The sequence below is a fragment of the Bombina bombina genome, chromosome 10 (genome assembly GCF_027579735.1).
Source record: "Bombina bombina isolate aBomBom1 chromosome 10, aBomBom1.pri, whole genome shotgun sequence".
Lineage (NCBI taxonomy): Eukaryota > Metazoa > Chordata > Amphibia > Anura > Bombinatoridae > Bombina > Bombina bombina.
Window position 1 is genome coordinate 8,809,947 of NC_069508.1, and position 18,051 is coordinate 8,827,997.

Sequence of the window (18,051 nt, forward strand, 5' to 3'; positions counted from 1 at the left end):
CAGGCCAAGCCCAGGTGCCCATAACACAGCAGTGAGCCAGGCCAAGCCCAGGTGCCCATAACACAGCAGTGAGTCAGGCCAAGCCCCACCACACTGCTGCAGAATGCTGCCGGCCTGACGCTCACTCCCTCCACAAAGCTTTTTTGGCTCCAATTGGAGAACAATTCAAACTGGTAGCTTGTAAATAAAAATAACTTTGGAAGTGGGCGGCAGAGCGCAGGGAATTTGAATCTCATCGCTACATTAAAAAGTAAGTGATAGCATCTTCATTACATCTGATGCAGGTGTATGGATTGTATGAATCTCTGCACCCGAGGCAGATAGTATAGATCCCTGCACCTGAGGCAAATAGTATAGATCCCTGCACCTGAGGTAGATTGTATGGATCCCTACACCTGAGGAAGATTGTATGGATCCCTACACCTGAAGCAGATTGTATAGATCCCTGCACCTGAGGCAAATAGTATAGATCCCTGCACCTGAGGCAGATTGAATTGATCCCTGCACCTGAGGCAGATAGTATAGATCCCTGCACCTGAGTTAGATAGTACAGATCCCTGCACCTGAGGCTGATTGTACAGATCCCTGCAACTGAGGCAGATTGTACAGATCCCTGCAACTGATGCAGATTGTATGGATCCCTGCAACTGAGGCAGATTGTACAGATCCCTGCAACTGAGGCAGATTGTATGGATCCCTGCACCTGAGGGAGATTGTATGGATCCCTGCACCTGAGGCAGATTGTATGGATCCCTGCACCTGAGGCAGATTGTATGGATCCCTGCACCGGAGGCAGATTGTATGGATCCCTGCAACTGAGGCAGATTGTACGGTTCCCTGCACCTGAGGCAGATTGTTTAGATTCCTGCACCTGAGGCAGATTGTATGGATCCCTGCACCTGAGGCAGTTTGTACAGATCCCTGCACCCGAGGCAGATTATATAGATCCCTGCACCTGAGGCAGATTGTATGGATTCCTGCACCTGAGGCAGATTGTACGGATCCCTGCAACTGAGGCAGTTTGTACAGATCCCTGCACCTGAGGCAGATTGCTTAGATTCCTGCACCTGAGGCAGATTGTATAGATCCCTGTAACTGATGCAGATTGTACAGATCCCTGCACCTGAGGCAGATTATATGGATCCCTGCACCTGAGGCAGATTGTACAGATCCCTGCACCTGAGGCAGTTTGTACAGATCCCTGCACCTGAGAGTTTGTACAGATCCCTGCACCTGAGGCAGATTGTACAGATCCCTGCAACTGAGGCAGATTGTATGGATCCCTGCAACTGAGGCAGATTGTATGGACCCCTGCACCTGAGGCAGATTATATGGATCCCTGCACCTGAGGCAGATTATAAGGATCCCTGCACCTGAGGCAGATTATATGGATCCCTGCACCTGAGGCAGATTGTACGGATCCCTGCACCTGAGACAGATTGTATGGACCCCTGCAACTGAGACAGATTGTATGGATCCCTGCACCTGAGGCGGATTGTATAGATCCCTGTAACTGAGGCAGATTGTACGGATCCCTGCACCTGAGGCAGATTGTATGGATCCCTGCACCTGAGGCAGATTGTATGGACCCCTGCACCTGAGACAGATTGTATGGATCCCTGCAACTGAGGCAGATTGTATGGACCCCTGCACCTGAGGCAGATTATATGGATCCCTGCACCTGAGGCAGATTATATGGACCCCTGCATCTGAGGCAGATTGTACGGATCCCTGCACCTGAGGCAGATTGTATGGATCTCTGCACCTGAGGCAGATTATATGGATCCCTGCACCTGAGGCATATTGTATAGATCCCCGTAACTGAGACAGATTGTACGGATCCCTGCACCTGAGGCAGATTGTATGGATCCCTGCACTTGAGGCAGATTGTATAGATCCCTGTAACTGAGGCAGGTTGTACGGATCCCTGCACCTGAGGCAGATTGTATGGATCTCTGCACCTGAGGCAGATTATATGGATCCCTGCACCTGAGGCATATTGTATAGATCCCCGTAACTGAGACAGATTGTACGGATCCCTGCACCTGAGGCAGATTGTATGGATCCCTGCACTTGAGGCAGATTGTATAGATCCCTGTAACTGAGGCAGGTTGTACGGATCCCTGCACCTGAGGCAGATTGTATGGATCCCTGCACCTGAGGCAGATTGTATGGACCCCTGCACCTGAGACAGATTGTATGCATCCATGCAACTGAGGCAGATTGTATGGACCCCTGCACCTGAGGCAGATTATATGGATCCCTGCACCTGAGGCAGATTGTACGGATCCCTGCACCTGAGGCAGATTATATGGATCCCTGCACCTGAGGCAGATTATATGGATCCCTGCACCTGAGGCAGATTATATGGATCCCTGCACCTGAGGCAGATTGTACAGATCCCTGTAACTGAGGCAGATTATATGGATCCCTGCACCTGAGACAGATTGTATGGATCCCTGCAAACACCCTAAAAGAGATATAAGAGCTAAGCGAGAGGATAACTGAAACAAGAGAAAAAAAAATATGAATTACAGTCTGGGAGTACTATAATGCCATGGTGGTGGTGACTGGTAATACATATGAGTGTAGTAAAATGGCGGCGTCTGGTAATGCATATGAGTGTGGCAAGATGGCGGCGTCTGTTATTACATATGAGTGTGGTAAGCGACGTTTGGGAGTAGTGAGATGGCGACTGAAAACTGGTTCTCGCGAGAGAATCGGGGCCCTGTCGGGACTGAGAAGCCTCGGGTAGTAGTGATGCCGGAATCCGCAGGCAGAAGAACGCTGCTTGTTCGGCATCTCCCGGCCGAACTCAGCCCAGATGAACAGAGAGACCTGCTGGAGAAAACCGGAGCAGAGAGCGTTCGGTTATGGAGAAATGGGAAACTGGTGTGTGTTATATGCATGTAATGTGTATAACTGTGTATAATGTGTGTATATAACTGTGTATAATGTGTGTATGTATATAACTGTGTGTGTATAACTGTGTATAATGTGTGTATATAACTGTGTATAATGTGTGTATGTATATAACTGTGTGTGTATGTATATAACTGTGTGTGTATGTATATAACTGTGTATGTGTGTGTGTATAACTGTGTGTGTATGTATATAACTGGTGTGTGTATGTATATAACTGTGTGTGTATGTATATAACTGGTGTGTGTATGTATATAACTGGTGTGTGTGTGTGTGTATAACTGTGTGTGTATGTATATAACTGGTGTGTGTATGTATATAACTGTGTGTGTATGTATATAACTGTGTGTGTATGTATATAACTGTGTGTGTATGTATATAACTGTGTGTGTATGTATATAACTGTGTGTGTATGTATATAACTGTGTGTGTATGTATATAACTGTGTGTGTATGTATATAACTGGTGTGTGTATGTATATAACTGTGTGTGTATGTATATAACTGTGTGTGTATGTATATAACTGTGTGTGTGTATAACTGTGTGTGTATGTATATAACTGTGTATGTGTATGTATATAACTGTGTGTGTATGTATATAACTGTGTGTGTATGTATATAACTGTGTGTGTATGTATATAACTGTGTGTGTATGTATATAACTGTGTGTGTGTATAACTGTGTGTGTATGTATATAACTGTGTATGTGTATGTATATAACTGTGTGTGTATGTATATAACTGTGTGTGTATGTATATAACTGTGTGTGTATGTATATAACTGTGTGTGTATGTATATAACTGTGTGTGTATGTATATAACTGTGTGTGTATGTATATAACTGTGTGTGTATGTATATAACTGTGTGTGTGTGTATAACTGTGTATAATGTGTGTATGTATATAACTGTGTATGTATGTATATAACTGTGTGTGTATGTATATAACTGTGTATGTGTGTGTGTATAACTGTGTATGTATATAACTGGTGTGTGTATGTATATAACTGTGTGTGTATGTATATAACTGTGTATAACTGTGTGTGTATGTGTATAACTGTGTGTGTATGTATATAACTGTGTGTGTATGTATATAACTGTGTGTGTATGTATATAACTGTGTGTGTATGTATATAACTGTGTGTGTATGTATATAACTGTGTGTGTATGTATATAACTGTGTGTGTATGTATATAACTGTGTGTGTATGTATATAACTGTGTGTGTATGTATATAACTGTGTGTGTATGTATATAACTGTGTGTGTATGTATATAACTGTGTATAATGTGTGTATGTATATAACTGTGTATGTATGTATATGACTGTGTGTGTATGTATATAACTGTGTATGTGTGTGTGTATGTATATAACTGTGTATGTATGTATATAACTGTGTATGTATGTATATAACTGTGTGTGTATGTATATAACTGTGTATGTGTGTGTGTATAACTGTGTATAATGTGTGTATGTATATAACTGTGTGTGTATGTATATAACTGTGTATGTGTGTGTGTATAACTGTGTATGTGTGTGTATAACTGTGTATAATGTGTGTATGTATATAACTGTGTGTGTATGTATATAACTGTGTATGTGTGTGTGTATAACTGTGTATAATGTGTGTATGTATATAACTGTGTATAATGTGTGTATGTATATAACTGTGTGTGTATGTATATAACTGTGTGTGTATGTATATAACTGTGTGTGTATGTATATAACTGTGTGTGTATGTATATAACTGTGTGTGTATGTATATAACTGTGTGTGTATGTATATAACTGTGTGTGTATGTATATAACTGTGTGTGTATGTATATAACTGTGTATGTGTGTGTGTGTATAACTGTGTATAATGTGTGTATGTATATAACTGTGTGTGTATGTATATAACTGTGTATAATGTGTGTGTATGTGTATAACTGTGTATAATGTGTGTGTATAACTGTGTATAATGTGTGTGTATAACTGTATATAACTGTGTGTGTATGTATATAACTGTGTATAATGTGTGTGTATAACTGTATATAACTGTGTGTGTATGTATATAACTGTGTATAATGTGTGTGTATAACTGTGTATAATGTGTGTGTATGTATATAACTGTGTATAATGTGTGTGTATAACTGTGTATAATGTGTGTGTATAACTGTGTATAATGTGTGTGTATGTATATAACTGTGTGTGTATGTATATAACTGTGTATAATGTGTGTGTATAACTGTGTATAATGTGTGTGTATGTATATAACTGGTGTGTGTATGTATATAACTGGTGTGTGTATGTATATAACTGTGTGTGTATGTATATAACTGTGTGTGTATGTATATAACTGTGTGTGTATGTATATAACTGTGTGTGTATGTATATAACTGTGTGTGTATGTATATAACTGTGTGTATGTATATAACTGTGTGTATGTATATAACTGTGTGTATGTATATAACTGTGTATGTATATAACTGTGTATGTATATAACTGTGTATGTATATAACTGTGTATGTATATAACTGTGTATGTATATAACTGTGTATGTATATAACTGTGTATGTATATAACTGGTGTGTGTATGTATATAAGTGTGTATGTATATAACTGTGTATGTATATAACTGTGTATGTATATAACTGTGTGTGTATGTATATAACTGGTGTGTGTATGTATATAACTGGTGTGTGTATGTATATAACTGGTGTGTGTATGTATATAACTGGTGTGTGTATGTATATAACTGGTGTGTGTATGTATATAACTGTGTGTGTGTGTATGTATATAACTGGTGTGTGTATGTATATAACTGGTGTGTGTATGTATATAACTGGTGTGTGTATGTATATAACTGGTGTGTGTATGTATATAACTGGTGTGTGTATGTATATAACTGTGTGTGTATGTATATAACTGTGTGTGTATGTATATAACTGTGTGTGTATGTATATAACTGTGTGTGTATGTATATAACTGTGTGTATGTATATAACTGTGTGTATGTATATAACTGTGTATGTATATAACTGTGTATGTATATAACTGTGTATGTATATAACTGTGTATGTATATAACTGTGTATGTATATAACTGTGTATGTATATAACTGTGTATGTATATAACTGTGTATGTATATAACTGGTGTGTGTATGTATATAACTGGTGTGTGTATGTATATAAGTGTGTATGTATATAACTGTGTATGTATATAACTGTGTGTGTGTATGTATATAACTGGTGTGTGTATGTATATAACTGGTGTGTGTATGTATATAACTGGTGTGTGTATGTATATAACTGGTGTGTGTATGTGTATAACTGGTGTGTGTATGTGTATAACTGGTGTGTGTATGTGTATAACTGGTGTGTGTGTGTATATAACTGGTGTGTGTGTGTATATAACTGGTGTGTGTATGTATATAACTGGTGTGTGTGTGTATATAACTGGTGTGTGTGTGTATATAACTGGTGTGTGTGTGTATATAACTGGTGTGTGTGTGTATATAACTGGTGTGTGTGTATGTATATAACTGGTGTGTGTGTATGTATATAACTGGTGTGTGTGTATGTATATAACTGGTGTGTGTGTATGTATATAACTGGTGTGTGTGTATGTATATAACTGGTGTGTGTGTATGTATATAACTGGTGTGTGTGTATGTATATAACTGGTGTGTGTGTATGTATATAACTGGTGTGTGTGTATGTATATAACTGGTGTGTGTGTATGTATATAACTGGTGTGTGTGTATGTATATAACTGGTGTGTGTGTATGTATATAACTGGTGTGTGTGTATGTGTATAACTGGTGTGTGTGTATGTGTATAACTGGTGTGTGTGTATGTGTATAACTGGTGTGTGTGTATGTGTATAACTGGTGTGTGTGTATGTGTATAACTGGTGTGTGTGTATGTGTATAACTGGTGTGTGTGTATGTGTATAACTGGTGTGTGTGTATGTGTATAACTGGTGTGTGTATGTATATAACTGGTGTGTGTATGTATATAACTGGTGTGTGTATGTGTATAACTGTGTGTGTGTATAACGGTGTGTGGGTGTGTGTATAACGGTGTGTGGGTGTATAACTGTTGTGTTTGTGGCTGGGGGAGGTGTGCGAGCCAGACAGGTGGGGGGGGGGGGGGGCGTGAGACAGACAGGCTGGGACAGGGCACGTGCATTTGCTCTTGATTTCACAATCTGTAGTGTCTAATTTTGTTTTTTGTTTTTTTGCACTGTTTAGAAGCATATGGCGTTTGCCTCATACCCTAATGAATTTGCGGCTGCAAAGGTCAGATTGTGTTTTTATCTTCTCTGTATTTTACGTTTTGTTACATAAATCTAATGCTTCATTTGAACAAACTGGGGTGGAAGGGGGCTATAAAAAGTATAATCAGAAGCAAAAATAAAAGTTCCTGTTAGGGTGCATTATTTTAGCTCTAGCATGTATGTATTTATGTATGTATTTAGTACTTGTAAAGCGCTGCTAATCACCGTAAGGGTCTCAAGGCGCTGCTCAGTTTATTGACCTCGGAAGGATGAAAGGCTGAGTGGACCTCGCCGGGGATCGAACCTGCAACCCTTGGGTTACTACAGAGCTCAGCCGCAGTGCCTTAGCATGCTGAGCTATCTGTCCGGCATCACTGGTGATTGGTAGCTACATGCGTATGCCGCTGCGTATTGGCTGTGCCTGCTCAGGTGCTAAAATAACAACCAATAGAACGTTTTATTGTTGCTTCTGAGTTTCCTATTAAATAAAAGTGCTCACCCTGAAGCCTTAAGGCTGTGACACACTGCAAGCAGAGCGACGCGCAGCGTGTAGATGCAGCTGTGTGCGCTCAGTGTGTCCTGCCTTTTCATCTCTGAGCACTCTGCTGCGTCAGGTCGCGTAGCTAAGCGCTCAGAGATGAAATATTTGAACTTCAGAAGCGATGCGACGCGGAGCGAAGCAGCTGCTTCGCTTCGCGCTGCATCGCTTGCAGTGTGTCACAGCCTTTACTCTGCATGCAAGAAGCCATGTGAAAAAGCTGCACCTGGCAGAGAATTCTAATCATTAAGCTGTCTGATTTGCTGACAATGACCCTGGGCTGCTGCGCTAAGGGACACTTTTGCTAATATCTGGGCTGTGCTGGGTACAGGGTAGGGGGCTCTACAGGGTGTTAGTGATGTGATTATTGCACCCAGTTCCTTGGTCTGATCTAGCGGAATATTGTGGTTACAGCAGCACAGATGAGCACTTGTAGCTGTTACAGATCAGGCGTATTTGTTAACACCATTTGCCGAGGTAGCGCACGCATGACTTTTACATGTGGAGCATAGCTGAGAAATTAGAACCAGACAAGATCAGATGTTGCCCCAGTCTACCGCCGTCTTTCAGCTTTTATACAGACGCTTGTGAGGTTATGTTATGTTTTTACAGCAGACTTTGTTTTACTATCAGTCGTGGACTGGAGCTTATGCTACTCTATACTAATGTAATGTACAGATGCCAAATGCCGGCTTCTCTCTGCTGTTGTCAATAGTGTCATAAAACTTTATTTGTAACAAACCTCATTTATTCCCTACAAGAAGCAGCAGTAGTCTGTTTATCATCCGACCTACATGTTATGTGTCACTTTCTGTGTTATCGCAGGCGCTGTCCATTCTTCACCAGCTGAGTGTCCTGGGCCACACTCTTGTGGTAGAGTATGCCAAAGAGGACCGCATACACCTGGAGGACCAGCCGTCCTTCTCAGTCAAGAAGATAAGGTTTGTTAAAATACTCTGTGCCCCCAAAATATGTTGTGTGTCATGCTTCACTTTATCTGCTTACCGTAGCGACACGTCATGATTTGTATCGCAGCTTATCTCATGATATCCCCTGTTGTACAACCTGTATGGCCGGCTCTGCCCTTCCTGCCAACTGAACTTTACTATTACCGTAGCGACACTTCATGATTTGTATCGCAGCTTATCTCACGATATCCCCTGTTGTACGACCTGTATGGCCGGCTCTGCCATTCCTGCTAACGGAACTTTACTATTACCGTAGCGACACTTCTTGATTTGTATCGCAGCTTATCTCATGATATCCCCTGTTGTACAACCTGTATGGTCGGCTCTGCCCTTCCTGCCAACTGAACTTTACTATTACCGTAGCGACACTTCATGATTTGTATCGCAGCTTATCTCACGATATCCCCTGTTGTGCAACCTGTATGGCCGGCTCTGCCCTTCCTGCTAACGGAACTTTACTATTACCGTAGCGACACTTCATGATTTGTATCGCAGCTTATCTCATGATATCCCCTGTTGTACAACCTGTATGGTCGGCTCTGCCCTTCCTGCCAACTGAACTTTACTATTACCGTAGCGACACTTCATGATTTGTATCGCAGCTTATCTCACGATATCCCCTGTTGTACAACCTGTATGGCCGGCTCTGCCCTTCCTGCTAACGGAACTTTACTATTACCGTAGCGACACTTCATGATTTGTATCGCAGCTTATCTCACGATATCCCCTGTTGTACAACCTGTATGGCCGGCTCTGCCCTTCCTGCCAACTGAACTTTACTATTACCGTAGCGACACTTCATGATTTGTATCGCAGCTTATCTCATGATATCCCCTGTTGTACAACCTGTATGGCCGGCTCTGCCCTTCCTGCTAACGGAACTTTACTATTACCGTAGCGACACTTCATGATTTGTATCGCAGCTTATCTCACGATATCCCCTGTTGTACAACCTGTATGGTCGGCTCTGCCCTTCCTGCCAACTGAACTTTACTATTACCGTAGCGACACTTCATGATTTGTATCACAGCTTATCTCACGATATCCCCTGTTGTACAACCTGTATGGTCGGCTCTGCCCTTCCTGCCAACTGAACTTTACTATTACCGTAGCGACACTTCATGATTTGTATCGCAGCTTATCTCACGATATCCCCTGTTGTACGACCTGTATGGCCGGCTCTGCCCTTCCTGCTAACGGAACTTTACTATTGCCGTAGCGACACTTCATGATTTGTATCGCAGCTTATCTCACGATATCCCCTGTTGTACAACCTGTATGGCCGGCTCTGCCCTTCCTGCTAACGGAACTTTACTATTGCCGTAGCGACACTTCATGATTTGTATCGCAGCTTATCTCACGATATCCCCTGTTGTACAACCTGTATGGTCGGCTCTGCCCTTCCTGCTAACGGAACTTTACTATTGCCGTTTGTTACCTGGGCGCAGCTTGCTCTAAAAGGATTGTTTACAGATTTCTTATATAAAAACGTTATAACATTTGTCATCCTCGCATGTTTATTGCTTTTTTTCTTTTCTTTACGTTATTATGTAATTTGTAATATGTGCGTTCCTTTTTTCCCCCATTGATCTTGTTTCTTTTAGTTCTGAGGACAACGTCAAAGAGCCAAATCTTCCAAACCAGATCACCATAGAGAAAGGAATTGCTCCTAGTCATGGGTTTGTATCTGCCGGTGAACGCTGCGCTAAACCTGCAGCTGTGTACAACACACGGGATCCTTATACGGAGTCAGGGTTACCTGCTGTTCAGCGCTTAAAGGGAAGAATAGGAGGATAAATACTTCCTATAGTGAAGCTACTGATGATGTTTAGTCTCACTAATGCTCTGTGCTTTTCCCCTCAGGATTATCTTCCCAATCCGGCCAAGTCTGAAGTACCTGTACCCCCCTCCCACCAGCACGGTGCTAGCAAACATCGCCAATGCCTTGGCATGCGTGCCCAAGTTCTACGTGCAGGTAAAGCTCAGTGCCCCCCGGACTAGTCGTGTCACAGTAACAAGCAGAGGGTCTGGAGCACAAGCTAAAGGCACGGTTAGCAAAGAGTTCCTACAAGTCTCAGCACACACAATACCTGCTCCAATGGGGACCAAATAAGAGTGTAAACATTACATGTAGGGTATTTCAGAGGGTAGATAGTTAATAAAACTTGATCTATGTGCTCGCTATACAGTTTTCTTACATCTTGTCAGGTGACATTATTATACAAAAAAAGTTACTTAAAGGGACAGTCAACACCAGAATATTTGTTGTTTAAAAAGATAATCATTTTATTACCCATTCCCCAGTTTTGCATAACAAACAGTTATAATTATACACGTTTTACCTCTGTAATTACCTTGTATCTAAGCCTCTGCAGACTGCCCCCTTATTTCAGTTCTTTTGACAGACTTGCATTTTAGCCAATCAGTGCTCAGTCCTAGGTAAATTCACGTGCGTGAGCTCAATGTTATCTATGTGAAACACATGAACTAAAGCCCTCTAGTGGTGAAAAACTATCAAAATGCATTTAGATTAGAGGCAGCCTTCAAGGTCTAAGAAATTAGCATATGAACCTCCTAGGTTTAGCTTTCAACTAAGAATACCAAGAGAACAAAACAAAATTGGTCATAAAAAAAAAAATTGGAAAGTTGTTTAAAATTACATGCCCTATTTGAATCATGAAAGTTTTTTTTGGACCTGACTGTCCCTTTAATTTTTAAACAAAATTACGTACATTTTTTTTTTCCCCCCCATAGGTGCTGCATTTAATGAACAAAATGAACCTTCCTGCCCCCTTCGGACTTTTGACTGCACAGCCGCCCTTGGTGTGTGGCCTCGGTTTGTTGTATTGGGGAGCACTATGTGCTGCATTGTGTAATTGGGGGCATGCATTACTCTACATTGTATAATTGAGGCACGCTTCATGCTGCATTGTGTAATTAGGGGAATACATTACTCTACATTGTATAATTGAGGCACGCTTCATGCTGCATTGTGTAATAAGGGAATACATCACTCTGCTGTATAAATGGGACATGCTTCATGCTGCATTGTGTAATTAGGGGAATACATCACTCTATGCTGTATGAATGGGACATGCCTCATGCTGCATTGTGTAATTAGGGGAATACATCGCTCTATGCTGTATAAATTGGACATGCTTCATGCTGCATTGTGTAATTAGGGGAATATATCGCTCTATGCTGTATAAATTGGACATGCTTCATGCTGCATTGTGTAATTAGGGGAATACATCACTCTATGCTGTATAAATGGGACATGCTTTATGCTGCATTGTGGAATTAGGGGAATACATTGCTCTATGCTGTATAAATGGGACATGCTTTATGCTGCATTGCGTAATTAGGGGAATGCATTGCTCTATGCTGTATAAATGGGACATGCTTCATGCTGCATTGTGTAATTAGGGGAATACATTGCTCTATGCTGTATAAATGGGACATGCTTCATGCTGCATGGTGTAATTGGGGGAATACATCGCTCTATGCTGTATAAATGGGACATGCTTCATGCTGCATTGTGTAATTAGGGGAATACATCGCTCTATGCTGTATAAATGGGACATGCTTCATGCTGCATTGTGTAATTAGGGGAATACATTGCTCTATGCTGTATAAATGGGACATGCTGCATTGTGTAATTAGGGGAATACATCGCTCTATGCTGTATAAATGGGACATGCTTCATGCTGCATTGTGTAATTAGGGGAATACATCACTCTATCCTGTATAAATAGGACATGCTTTATGCTGCATTGTGTAATTAGGGGAATGCATTGCTCTATGCTGTATAAATGGGACATGCTGCATTGTGTAATTAGGGGAATACATCGCTCTATGCTGTATAAATGGGACATGCTTCATGCTGCATTGTGTAATTAGGGGAATACATTGCTCTATGCTGTATAAATGGGACATGCTGCATTGTGTAATTAGGGGAATACATCGCTCTATGCTGTATAAATGGGACATGCTTCATGCTGCATTGTGTAATTAGGGGAATGCATTGCTCTATGCTGTATAAATGGGATATGCTTTATGCTGCATTGTGTAATTAGGGGAATACATCGCTGTATGCTGTATAAATGGGACATGCTTCATGCTGCATTGTGGTAATTAGGGGAATAAATCGATCTATGCTGTATAAATGGGACATGCTTTATGCTGCATTGTGTAATTAGGGGAATACATCGCTCTATGCTGTATAAATAGGACATGCTTTATGCTGTATTGTGTAATTAGGGGAATACATCGCTCTATGCTGTATAAATGGGACATGCTTAATGCTGCATTGTGTAATTAGGGGAATACATCGCTCTGCTGTATAATGGGACCTGCTTTATGCTGTATAAATGGGACATGCTTTATGCTGCATTGTGTAATTAGGGGAATACATCACTCAATGCTGTATAAATGGGACATGCGTTATGCTGCATTGTGTAATTAGGGGAATGCATTGCTCTATGCTGTATAAATGGGACATGCTTCATGCTGCATTGTGTAATTAGGGGAATGCATTGCTCTATGCTGTATAAATGGGACATGCTTCATGCTGCATTGTGTAATTAGGGGAATGCATTGCTCTATGCTGTATAAATGGGACATGCGTTATGCTGCATTGTGTAATTAGGGGAATGCATTGCTCTATGCTGTATAAATGGGACATGCGTTATGCTGCATTGTGTAATTAGGGAATACATCGCTCTATGCTGTATAAATGGTATATGCTTTATGCTGCATTGTGTAATTAGGGGAATACATCGCTGTATGCTGTATAAATGGGACATGCCTCATGCTGCATTGTGTAATTAGGGGAATACATCGCTCTTTGCTGTATAAATGGGACATGCTTAATGCTGCATTGTGTAATTAGGGGAATACATCGCTCTATGCTGTATAATGGGACCTGCTTTATGCTGTATAAATGGGACATGCTTTATGCTGCATTGTGTAATTAGGGGAATACATCGCTCTATGCTGTATAAATGGGACATAATTCATGCTGCATTGTGTAATTAGGGGAATACATCGCTCTGCTGTATAAATGGGACATGCCTCATGCTGCATTGTGTAATTAGGGGAATACATCGCTCTGCTGTATAAATGGGACATGCCTCATGCTGCATTGTGTAATTAGGGGAATACATTGCTCTATGCTGTATAAATGGGGCATGCTTTATTTTGCATTGTGTAATTAGGGGAATACATTGCTCTATGCTGTATAAATGGGACATGCTTTATGCTGCATTGTGTAATTAGGGGAATACATTGCTCTATGCTGTATAAATGGGGCATGCCTCATGCTGCATTGTGTAATTAGGGGAATACATCGCTCTATGCTGTATAAATGGGACATGCTGCATTGTGTAATTAGGGGAATACATTGCTCTATGCTGTATAAATGGGACATGCTTTATGCTGCATTGTGTAATTGGGGGAATACATCGATCTATGCTGTATAAATGGGCCATGCCTCATGCTGCATTGTGTAATTAGGGGAATACATTGCTCTATGCTGTATAAATGGGCCATGCCTCATGCTGCATTGTGTAATTAGGGGAATACATTGCTCTATGCTGTATAAATGGGACATGCTTCATGATGCATTGTGTAATTAGGGGACTACATTGCTCTTTGCTGTATAAATGGGACATGCTTTATGCTGCATTGTGTAATTAGGGGAATACATCGCTTTATGCTGTATAAATGGGACATGCTTAATGCTGCATTGTGTAATTAGGGGAATGCATTGCTCTTTGCTGTATAAATGGGACATGCTTTATGCTGCATTGTGTAATTAGGGGAATGCATTGCTCTTTGCTGTATAAATGGGACATGCTTTATGCTGTATAAATGGGACATGCTTTATGCTGTATTGTGTAATTAGGGGAATACATCGCTCTATGCTGTATAAATGGGACATGCCTCATGCTGCATTGTGTAATAAGGGGAATACATCGCTCTTTGCTGTATAAATGGGACATGCTGCATTGTGTAAGTAGGGGAATACATTGATCTATGCTGTATAAATGGGACATGCTTTATGCTGCATTGTGTAATTAGGGGAATATATCGCTCTGCTGTATAAATAGGACATGCTTTATGTTGCATTGTGTAATTAGGGGAATACATCACTCTATGCTGTATAAATGGGACATGCTTTATGCTGTATAAATGGGACATGCTTTATGCTGTATTGTGTAATTAGGGGAATACATCGCTCTATGCTGTATAAATGGGACATGCTTTATGCTGTATTGTGTAATTAGGGGAATACATCGCTCTATGCTGTATAAATGGGACATGCCTCATGCTGCATTGTGTAATTAGGGGAATACATCGCTCTTTGCTGTATAAATGGGACATGCTGCATTGTGTAAGTAGGGGAATACATTGATCTATGCTGTATAAATGGGACATGCTTTATGCTGCATTGTGTAATTAGGGGAATATATCGCTCTGCTGTATAAATAGGACATGCTTTATGTTGCATTGTGTAATTAGGGGAATACATCACTCTATGCTGTATAAATGGGACATGCTTTATGCTGTATAAATGGGACATGCTTTATGCTGTATTGTGTAATTAGGGGAATACATCGCTCTATGCTGTATAAATGGGACATGCTTTATGCTGTATTGTGTAATTAGGGGAATACATCGCTCTATGCTGTATAAATGGGACATGCCTCATGCTGCATTGTGTAATTAGGGGAATACATCGCTCTTTGCTGTATAAATGGGACATGCTGCATTGTGTAAGTAGGGGAATACATTGATCTATGCTGTATAAATGGGACATGCTTTATGCTGCATTGTGTAATTAGGGGAATATATCGCTCTGCTGTATAAATGGGACATGCTTTATGTTGCATTGTGTAATTAGGGGAATACATTGCTCTATGCTGTATAAATACATAGTAACATTGTAGATAAGGTTGAAAAAAGACTGAAGTCCATCGAGTTCAACCTATACAAATCTAAAATACTTTCAAAAAGCTCCAGTTAAGCTTAAATAACCTCATTAAAATGCGACCCATTTAATACTAGCAATCATATCCATTAATTTTGTTTATGTACAGAAATTTATCCAGACTATTTTTAAATGTATCTATGGTATTGGCATTCACTACCTCCTTTGGTAATGAGTTCCACAATTTTATTGCTCTTACAGTGAAAAAACGTTTCCGTTGCAGGAGATTAAATCTCCTTTCCTCCAACCTTAAATTATGACCTCTTGTCAGAAACAATTTTCTTGGAATAAACAGAGCTTCTACCATCTCTGTATATGGGCCTTGAATATATTTATATAAAGTAATCATGTCTCCTCTCAAGCGCCTTTTTTCTAAAGAAAACAGACCCAGTTTGGCTAGCCTCTCCTCATAGGTTCATTTTTCCAATCCCTTTATTAGCTTTGTGGCCCTTCTCTGAACCTTTTCTAGTTCTGCAATATCTTTTTTTTTGCAATCGGTCCCCAGAACTGCACTCCAAACTCAAGGTGAGGTCTTACCAGGGCTTTATATAATGACAGAATTATGCTTTCCTCCCTTGAATCAATGCCTCTTTTAATACATTCTAGTATCTTATTAGCCTTTGAAGCCGCTGCCCTGCATTGTGCACCCATCTTTAGCTTGTTATCTACTACTACTCCCAAATCCATTTCCTCCTGTGTTTGGCTAAGTCTTGTCCCATTGAAAAAATACGTAGCCTGCTTATTTTTACTCCCAAAATGTAGAACCTTGCATTTTTCCGTATTAAATCTCATTTTCCATTCACTTGCCCATAGTTCTAATTTTAGCAAATCCCTTTGTAAAGAGAGTTCATCCTGCTCTGACCTAATGACCTTACTTAACTTCGTATCATCTGCAAAAATAGAGATGTCGCTATTTAATCCTTGCTCCAAGTCATTTATAAAAATATTAAAAAGAACAGGGCCCAGTACTGATCCCTGGGGGACGCCACTGATTACCTTTGTCCAATCTGAGTATGATCCATTTACTACTACTCGTTGCTTTATGTTGCATTGTGTAATTAGGGGAATACATCACTTTATGCTGTATAAATTGGACATGCTTCATGTTGCATTATGTAATTAGGGGAATACATCGCTCTATGCTGTATAAATGGGACATGCCTCATGCTGCATTGTGTAATTAGGGGAATACATCGATCTATGCTGTATAAATGGGACATGCATTGTGTAATTTTGGGAATACATCGATCTATGCTGTATAAATGGGACATGCTTTATGCTGCATTGTGTAATTAGGGGAATACATTGCTCTATGCTGTATAAATGGGACATGCTTCATGCTGCATTATGTAATTAGGGGAATACATTGCTCTATGCTGTATAAATAAGACATGCCTCATGCTGCATTGTGTAATTAGGGGAATACATCGCTCTATGCTGTATAAATGGGACATGCTGCATTGTGTAATTAGGAGAATACATTTCTCTAAGCTGTATAAATGGGACATGCTTTATGCTGCATTGTGTAATTAGGGGAATACATCTCTCTATGCTGTATAAATGGGACATGCCTTATGCTGCATTGTGTAATTAGGGGAAAACATCGCTCTATGCTGTATAAATGGGACATGCTTTATGCTGCATTGTGTAATTAGGGGAATACATCGCTCTATGCTGTATAAATGGGACATGCTTTATGCTGCATTGTGTAATTAGGGGAATACATCTCTCTGTGCTGTATAAATGGGACATGCCTTATGCTGCATTGTGTAATTAGGGGAATACATCGCCCTATGCTCTATAAATGGGACATGCTTTATGCTGCATTGTGCAATTAGGGGAATACATCGCTCTATGCTGTATAAATGGGACATGCTTTATGCTGCATTGTGTAATTAGGGGAATACATCGCTCTATTCTGTATAAATAGGACATGCTTTATGCTGCATTGTGTAATTAGGGGAATACATCGCTGTATAAATGGGACATGCTGCATTGTGTAATTAGGGGAATACATTGATCTATGCTGTATAAATGGGACATGCTGCATTGTGTAATTAGGGGAATACATCGCTCTATGCTGTATAAATGGGACATGCTGCATTGTGTAATTAGGGGAATACATTGCTCTATGCTGTATAAATGGGACATGCTGCATTGTGTAATTAGGGGAATACATTGCTCTATGCTGTATAAATGGGACATGCTTTATGCTGCATTGTGTAATTAGGGGAATATATCGCTCTATGCTGTATAAATAGGACATGCTTCATGCTGCATTGTGTAATTAGGGGAATACATTGCTCTATGCTGTATAAATGGGACATGCTTTATGCTGCATTGTGTAATTAGGGGAATATATCGCTCTATGCTGTATA

General features: G+C 40.5%; 1 protein-coding gene across 2 annotated transcripts in view; it reads left to right on the top strand.

Annotated features, from left to right (window-relative positions):
- Positions 1-2,740: 2,740 nt before the first annotated feature.
- Positions 2,741-18,051, top strand: part of RNPC3 (RNA binding region (RNP1, RRM) containing 3) — a 35,858-nt gene continuing 20,547 nt past the window's right edge. For both annotated transcript variants that reach the window (XM_053693766.1, XM_053693765.1), the window contains exons 1-6: positions 2,741-2,892; positions 7,151-7,198; positions 8,540-8,655; positions 10,287-10,361; positions 10,546-10,657; positions 11,437-11,505. In XM_053693766.1, the coding sequence (XP_053549741.1) occupies positions 2,761-2,892; positions 7,151-7,198; positions 8,540-8,655; positions 10,287-10,361; positions 10,546-10,657; positions 11,437-11,505 (552 nt within the window). In that variant the 5' untranslated portion in view covers positions 2,741-2,760. The remainder of the gene's footprint in view (positions 2,893-7,150; positions 7,199-8,539; positions 8,656-10,286; positions 10,362-10,545; positions 10,658-11,436; positions 11,506-18,051) is intronic.